This window comes from Oncorhynchus kisutch, linkage group LG25 (genome assembly GCF_002021735.2).
Source record: "Oncorhynchus kisutch isolate 150728-3 linkage group LG25, Okis_V2, whole genome shotgun sequence".
In the NCBI taxonomy this organism is placed as follows: Eukaryota; Metazoa; Chordata; class Actinopteri; order Salmoniformes; family Salmonidae; genus Oncorhynchus; species Oncorhynchus kisutch.
In genome coordinates, this window is record NC_034198.2 from 21,248,538 (window position 1) to 21,257,518 (window position 8,981).

The 8,981-nt window shown below is 43.5% G+C and overlaps 1 protein-coding gene across 1 annotated transcript in view; it reads right to left on the reverse strand.

The window, feature by feature from the left end:
• Positions 1-8,190, reverse strand: part of LOC109870545 (UBA-like domain-containing protein 1) — a 31,790-nt gene extending 23,600 nt beyond the window's left edge. Inside the window, exons 1-2 of the mRNA XM_020461102.2 lie at positions 7,857-8,190; positions 7,172-7,231 (exon numbers count right to left, since the gene is read on the reverse strand). Coding sequence (XP_020316691.1) covers positions 7,172-7,231; positions 7,857-7,964 — 168 coding nt within the window. The 5' untranslated portion in view covers positions 7,965-8,190. The remainder of the gene's footprint in view (positions 1-7,171; positions 7,232-7,856) is intronic.
• Between the last annotated feature and the right edge of the window lie 791 nt (positions 8,191-8,981).

Below are 8,981 nucleotides of genomic sequence, written 5' to 3' on the forward strand. Positions count from 1 at the left end.
TTTTTAGTATTAGTCACATTTTTGTGATTTCATCCTTCTTTAGTTTTAGTTATATAGAGCTTCTAATGTGATCAAAGCAAAAATAGCCTACATGAAAGTAAAAGAGAGTAAACATTGTTTCTAGTTGAGGTTAGTTACAAGTGTCCAGGCATCGCATCAGTTCAAAAGACTGACTGGGAGCTGTGCGGGGAAGCCGGGCAGATCAGCTCAATTATACCGCGCAACTGAAAGATGTAAATCCTGCCCATGAGGAGACAGCATTAAACATTCTGCATTCCTGCTTAGGACTGGACAAAACAGATGAAAAGAAGCTTCACGTCAAATGAAATGAAGGGCAGGGGGAGCAGGTGGGCAGGGGGAGAAGGTAGGGCAGGGGGAGCAGGTAGGGCAGGGGGAGTAGGTAGGGCAGGGGGAAGAGACAGCCAAGGTGATGCAGGGGGAGCTGGAAGGGCAGGGGGAGCAGGCAGGGCAGGAGGAGCAGGGGGGCAGGGGGAGCAGGTAGGGCAGGGGGAGCAGGTAGGGCAGGGGGAGTAGGTAGGGCAGGGGGAGCAGGTAGGGCAGGGGGAAGAGACAGCCAAGGTGATGCAGGGGGAGCTGGAAGGGCAGGGGGATTAGGCAGGGCAGGAGGAGCAGGGGGGCAGGGGGAGCAGGTAGGGCAGGGGGAAGAGACAGCCATGGTGAGGCAGGGGGAGCAGATAGGGCAGGGGGAGCAGGGGGCAGGGGGAGCAGGTAGGGCAGGGGGAGCAGGTAGGGCAGGGGGAGCAGGAGCAGGTAGGGCAGGAGGAGCAGGGGAGCAGGGGGAGCAGGTAGGGCAGGGGGAAGAGACAGCCATGGTGAGGCAGGGGGAGCAGGTAGGGCAGGGGGAAGAGACAGCCATGGTGAGGCAGGGGGGCAGGGGGAGCAGGTAGGGCAGGGGGAAGAGACAGCCAAGGTGATGCAGGGGGAGCAGGTAGGGCAGGGGGAGCAGGAAGGGCAGGAGGAGCAGGGGGCAGGGGGAGTAGGTAGGGCAGGTGGAAGAGACAGCCATGGTGAGGCAGGGGGAGCAGGTAGGGCAGGGGGAGCAGACAGGGCAGGAGGAGCATGGGGGCAGGGGGAGCAGGTAGGGCAGGGGGAAGAGACAGCCAAGGTGATGCAGGGGGAGCTGGAAGGGCAGGGGGAGCAGGCAGGGCAGGAGGAGCAGGGGGGCAGGGGGAGCAGGTAGGGCAGGGGGAAGAGACAGCCATGGTGAGGCAGGGGGAGCAGGTAGGGCAGGGGGAAGAGACAGCCATGGTGAGGCAGGGGGAGCAGGTAGGGCAGGGGGAAGAGACAGCCATGGTGAGGCAGGGGGAGCAGGTAGGGCAGGGGGAAGAGACAGCCATGGTGAGGCAGGGGGAGCAGGTAGGGCAGGGGGAAGAGACAGCCATGGTGAGGCAGGGGGAGCAGAAAGGGCAGGGGGACTACCCACCCAGACAAGAGTATGGCAAGTTTAGGAGTTAGGAGTTTCCCCTCGCCACGGATCTGAAAGGTCTGTACTTCTCCTAATGGTTAAGGTTAGGATTTAGGGAGGGAAAGCTGATCCTACTTAGGCCCGTTACTCATGCAAGCTCCTCACTGAGTGGTTGGCTCCTAACTCCACCATGGCTAGGCTAACTCTCACTTTAATGACAGACACAATGCTTGTCCCTAGGCCCTTTATATCAATATGAACAGGCTCAGAGAAGAGAAAGTCCACATTAAAGAGTCTGCTTTCACAGCCTTTAGTCTTTGTGTTGTCAATTAGAGGATTCTTCATTAGTATTCTACCCATAGCCACATGACTCGTTTGAAGCCTGTCATGCTCTCTAAAAAAACATTGTGTACAAAACACAAGCACGCATACTCCCACATTACCATCCCTTTCCCTCTCTGACACACACACACCTCAAATACGTGTCTGTGCAAAGATGAACGTTTGTTTATGTTGTGCCAGGGAACGGGCAGGGCTTTGCAGCACTCCCCTGGCTTTCTTTATTCTTTGCTAGGCTAAATCTACCATGTTTCACAACCTAATGCAAGAAGAAAGAGGGGAGCTGCATTCCACTACTGGAGATTGGTGATATTAAATTGGTCTTCTGTGGCTGAAAAGACTCATGGGTAGAATGTGTTGATTCTAGGGTAAATCCTAATACAATTTAGACTTGATAAGGAGAATATTTTATAGCATATTCTGGAACAGTTATCATCTCATCATACTGAGGATGATGAACATTTTATGGGAATTGATGAGCATAGACTAAAGAAACGTATGGCGCTGAGCTTTTCCCTGCATCCATCAGGTTTGTCAATCACAATAAAATGTGCCAGTCGGAGGAAATACTGAAGCAAAGTGGATTAAGTCTCTATAGCCAAGCTACGCTGATAAGCTCCAGGGAGTTGGCATTGGCAATGGCTGCAGCCTGCCATGAAGTAGACTAACCCACACACACACACTGGGATTTTTCTGCCATTGAAATCCTTGGGCGGGCGTTTTTTTCCAAGTCACCTAAGTCCAAACAGTGAAATTCATTTTTGGGATGGAAAAAAGCTTTCAGTGTAAACTTCAATTACTAAAACCAGATTTTAAAAAGTATGTAGAAAAGATAATGTACAATTGTAAATTCCAAAAACAATGAATTTAGCAGTATATCTAGAACACAGCAATTAGCCATGGAAAATGCATAGAATTGAAGAAAATTAGCTTTAAAACGACAACATTTTCTCTCAATGGCATAATGTGTGGAATTGCAGGAAATTTGCATTAGAACTGCAAAAATTTCTCTCAGCTCCATATGTACAATTGCAGGAAATTGCCTTGAAAATTTAAAAATGTCTCTACACTGTCAAGATGGGGGCCTATAAAATGATCTCTTACATTCAGCTGCGCAGGTGGGCCGATCGCTCACCTTGCCATGCCCAACACCTAAGCCCATTTTTGATCCATGCTTCGTAAACAGCAGGTGTAGACTAACAGTGAAATGCTTACATAATGGTCCTTTTCCAACGATGCAAAGTTCAAAATAAAGATATATGTAAAACAGACATAGTGACACGAGGATCTAATACACAGTGAATAATGAATAACAACGAGTAAAAATAACATATAAAGGGAGTATCAGTACCAAGTTGATGTGCAGGGGTATGATGTAACTGAGGTAGCTATGTACATATAGGTAGGGGTAAAGTAGGCAACACGATAGATAATCGAAAGAAGCAGCAGCCTGTGAGGGTGAGTGTGTGTGAGTGTGTGGCATCAGTATGCATGTTATGTGTGTGTGGGCTAGTGCTGTGCGATGAACCAAAATGTCATTTTTTGTGAGCTCAACGTACGGTTTCTCTAGTGAGAAATCAAATCATTCACAATAGAAAGTCAAGAACTATGTGGGACGCTGGGCTGAAGGGAGATGTCATTTTTACTGAGCAAATATTCAAAAAAGTTTTGCGCAGAAACGTGGTACCACAATGACCAAAATCCATTGCGCCTGTTCTTTCCGGCTCGAACAAAAATGGATACACTTTTATGCCAGCTACATTAGGTTAGATACAGATCGGATAGACACAGATCGGATAGACCGCATGAGAGGGGAATGTACACAACACAACAAGGAGAGAGGGAATAGAGACAGTTTGTGAAAGTATGCCTTGTCTACTTTGAAGAACTAGGTTAGCCTAAAACTACAGTATGGGGAGCACAGAGATAATGCTGTTTGTCTGGCTGGCTGCTACTGCCTGAGCAGAGATGAAGACTTTAAGGAATTAAAAATATTAAAGTAATTCAACAAAATATAGTTATTTCCTATTTTTCTATTGACGTCTAACCAATGTGGACTTGACAGAGACAATGGAATATTTTCAATGTTTTGACAATTGAATGTTCACTATTTTTGGCTTTGGAATTTTCCTAAAAAATAGGGATGTCGATATTTTGGGCCGATACCGATATCCAATATTTTCCTTGCCAAAAAAACTGATACCGATAACCGATATTTAAAATTCTTGAGTCCTTTCAAGCATTCTAGTACAGTTATATAGTTGAAACACACACACATACATACACACATACATACACACACACACACACACACACACTGACCCAAAAATGATTTTCTTGGCATTTACAGTACGTATGTCCCCATTACCAGTAAAACATAATCAAAACATATTTATTTCACTTACTTGCTGTTTCATTTGCTCAGTGATTTTTGATCAGTTGTTTCATTCTCAACCAGTTTTTCATCCATTCATTGACATGTCAAGCAGTGAAGTTTCAGCTCTGTCCAGTTTCAGGTCTGTCCATGACCTCTTCTGTCGTGGGTCCCTCTTCCTCGGTGCGCACAGTCACAGTGTCTGTTTCCATATGGTCCAGCTGTGTCTAACATTTCACATAACCCTGTTTCTTGTCTGCATCGAAGTAGCGGTCCTTGTACCTAGCATTGAGCATGATGGCGACACCGTAAAGAGGCTCAGAGGGAAGGCCACCGAATTGCTTGTTCACAGCCTCTAGTAGAGTACTTTTGTAAGTTTTAACCCCACGGTCTGTGTCTGCAGTTTTGTTGAGCAGGTGTTTCAATACCATGACAGAGGGTATCACGTCTGCTGCAGACGCAGTTGATGAGCTTATTTCTCCAGTCAGTTGTTCAAATGGAGCTAGGAGTGTCCATGTTTCCAAGTTTCAAACATGTTCTCAAATGCCATTGAAATGGCAGCAGCTGTATGAGAACCAGCACATTCTTAAGCAATACGGCTTTCCTCAGTACGAAATCCTCGTTGAACCACTATGCTGTCAGACTCAGAATGCTCATGGGGCTGACATCGCTGGTCCAATGTCAGTCGTGAAGCTAATAGCAGTGAAGCCCATAGCAAGTAGCTCATGGATGTGGTTTTAACAATACTGTGTAACTCCGGTAGGGCAACATCTGAAAAATAGCGCCTACTTGGTAGTGTGTACCGGGGCTTGAGGTGCTTGACCAGTCGGCGAAAGCCAACATCATCCACAATAGAGAACGGTTGATTGTCAAGGGCAATGAATTCCATTTTCTTGGCATTAATGGATTTCGCCTTTGAGTTGTCTTGCTGAAATGTTCTTACTCTTTCAAATGACTGTTCAACTTGAACTTGTTTAGTTGTTGGAAGTGTTTGCTTAGTTTTTTCTGCTTTTGTTCTAAGTAGTTTCTGAAAGTCTGGGGGTGATGCACTTTCAAATGACTAATTAGGTTTGTGGTATTGAAATATTTCACTTTCTCCCCTCTGGAAATAATAGCAGCACAAACGTTGCATATGGCCTTTCTGTTATCTTCCTTTGAAACGTCATAATAGATCCACACAGCAGACATTGTGGGCCAGGTTAGGAATGCTGTGTTGCACGCGTAGCGCTGTAGTTTTCGTGGCGTCATTGCGTCATCTACCTACGTTATACAGGTATGCACATCAGCGTTAAACTAGACATCGGGCTAATGCCGATGTTGACATTTTTAGCTAATATCGTCCAATTCCGATATGCTTACCGATATATCGTGCATCCCTAATAAAACATCTCTAAAATCCTTTAAAGTCATTATTTCATAATGCATTTAATGTTCCACAAAAACATTTGAAACCAAAATTGAAAACTATTCTTATTTTTTTCTTAAATAATCGAACCAAAACCAAACCAACCTCAAAAAGCACAAATCACTCAGCACTAGTGTATGTAGTGTGTGTGTGTGTGTGTGTGTTGGGGTGTCAGTGTAAGTATGTGTGAGTGTGTGGGTAGAGTCCAGCATGTAGAGTCAATGCAAGAGAGTTCATATAAAAAAGGGTCAATGCAGGTAGTCCGGGTAGTCATTTGATTGGCTATATAGCATTCTTGTTTAGAAGTCTTACACAGGACTACACAGAGACAGAGAGCAAGCTGTTTTGTATTGAAATTGAAAAGTTCTTTATTCTGTCTCTATGGACAGAGCGATATGAATTACCCTCCACTGATATGATACAGGCTACTGTACACAAAGACGTGTGTACAACCCAGGTTCACCCATATCCGAGCCTATGTTGACTTAGGTCAACACTGACTCAGGTGACACACATATAGGCTAAATAAAGGTTGGAGGGTAGACATATAGTTTCTGCACAGCTAATAGATGTTATCAGCTCTTGATTTTAATCGCTCCTACTGGGTTTTATTTTCAATCACAAAAGCTGCAGGTAAAACACTATATTCTCCAGCTCGAACAATGTTGTATGAATACACTGTACTGTGAGCAACATGCACCCACATAAAACGTATCTGAAACCAATCACTGCATTCACAGACCAGCATGAACACTAAAATGTCCACTAGTATGGTGAGGCCACCTGACACGAGAGAATCTGGACAGACACATGAATGGGTTTCTGCTCAGCTCCAAAGTGATCAACATTTCCCCAAATCCTTTATTTAGCCTATATGTGTGTTCCAGAATGCAGCTGTTGCTAGATGCTGCCATGCCATGCAGCTCAACACAAAGGTTTATGTGCCACTGAGTAGGCAATCCAGGGCCTGCAAAACCATAACAAGTGTTCTATAATATTCAGGCACTGTTGACAGACTGACTGCCAATTGTATGCTTGATATTTTGTTTACACTATTCCTAAAACATCACAGCTGCACTACTTTATGTATGTAATACCGTTATAACAAATCATAATGATGTCATAAAATAGGCAGACAAATGGAATACAACATCAGCCTTCGTTTAACGGGAAATATACATTTTCCCCAGAAACATAAGGACATGGTGTTTGGGGCACACAGAATGTGGAATCCGTTCACGTGTATCCACCACTGTGCAGTACGCATATATCACGGACATCTTCTTCGAATCCACCTTCAACATCACTCTTTCCATTCCAAAATCAGCAACATTCTAATCGAACGCAGGCTGTGCTGGCTGAACCAAACGTGGCTGCTGCTGCTAAACGCGTGTGTTTATTTATGGAAACCCCGACTCCACAACATGGCCGACATGTGCTTTGTTATTGTTACTACATCATCATCATTATGGGGTCTTTACGCATCGTTTTCTAAGTAATTAATGAACTAAGAGAAGGCGTATCGGTACTATTGACACAGTTAGTAATAATATTGTAATAACACCATCACATTAAAAAAGATTAGGGTGAAGAGTTGACTGCATTCTAATAGAGAGCCCATACTCACCATCTGATGATGGTGACCGTATGGAATATTCGTTTCTTGAAAAAAGGCACTGAGGGCAGTCTAAAACATACAGAAATAAAAAATTATTTGATCAATTATATTTAGCCTTTACTACATAGAAAATGTATTTAAAAAATAAATATATACAAATTGTGTAGAGAATTATGTAATATAGGTAATACAACAGTTCTGTGTTTACAAAGCATTCAGCACATAAACAATGGAGCTGAATCAAATTTGCTGTGAAAAATATATTCCACTGTTCAGACTAAACAATCACCTGCAGACAATACAAACGAACATTTATTTTCATTGCATAATAGCATTTTCTAGCCTCACCTAGTCGCTGCATGGGAACAGGATTAGCTATAGCTAGTACATTTAATCTCTAGAGTAAATTCTAACGGGTAAACTTTTCCCAGTCGAGCCTTACTTCATGGATATTTATAACATACATAAATACAACAGAACAAGTATATATAACACAAATAAATAGACGCTAGAAGTTGAGTTTAAAAGTGTTGATACTGATCTCTATTTTCTAATGTTCTTATGCAACATCAAATGTCAGCCATGATAATAACGAACATCGCAGCACAGTCAAAACTAAAAGTACTGTCTGTCACAATGGCAGTCAGACATAAACATTAGCTAGCCATCTCGCTACTGATCGTAAACCCCTTACCTCAAATTGCCAATGTGCCGCTTGCAAAAGCTGCTTCGCCTGATCTGCCGCACAACCTGCTGTCAAGACGAACTGGTTTATCATTACTTGGTGTTTGAGTTCCTCCATTTTGCGACGATGCTTTATTCCTACTCACGGCTCGTAGTGTTGTGTCTGGACTTCGTTTTCGTCGTTTTAGTCCTCTCTTTTCTGTCTCAGTCATCCACCATTACAACCGGTTGAGCAAACACAAATATTTACTGTAAGAGCGCTGATCAGTAGCGTAAGTAGCGCCCCCTTGAGTGACACCAGCCGTTAGCCAATCAAGACAGAGCGGTGCAAATGGGATATGTATGCCACAAAAGTCCTGCCACAACACGAGCGCCGCTGATGAAATGATTCCATTCTCTCGAATCACAAGACAAAATGGTCAGTACAGTGCAAAAACAATATGGAAAAGATTGGAATTTAGACCGTTCACATGTTCATGAAAATATAATATAGAATAATTATATTAAGTCATATCAAATATGAGAGGATTACCATGTTCCCCAAAATAAGGATGTCTTCTTTTTATTTGTTTTGGACCACAAGTCCCGTGAGCCAACGCTTTGTTTGTACATTTCTAGCACATACAGTGGTCCTAGGGGACTGAATTTTGTGAATGACGGCTACCCCTGTCCAATTCCCATACGCGCTGTGTTGCTATCTGGCCAAATATGGTAAACAAATCTACCACCACCAATTACATTTCACGGAGTTACATTATCTACAGTCTCGCGGCGGGTGTATTTAAAGTACATTCAGACGCGTCATATCTGCGCAGAGAGGTCAATATTGCAGCCAAAACCACACAGCGCAAGCTATATTACCAATATACATTCACTAAATAATTTATGGCATGTTTATAAACAATGTGTTTAATATCCTGCTGTCATTTGAAATTAATCTTTCAGTGTTTTGTGCTATGAATAATTTGTGTTTATAATATGTGTTTCCACTGGCCTACTGTTTTTTTTCTCTCTGTCATTCACCATGCAACTCATAAGAATACCCAATAACAACAGTCCCTGTTGCCTGTAGTTAAAATTGCATTGATGGGGATGCAGGGTGAAAGGAAAATAGCACTGTAGCCACAGGGACTAG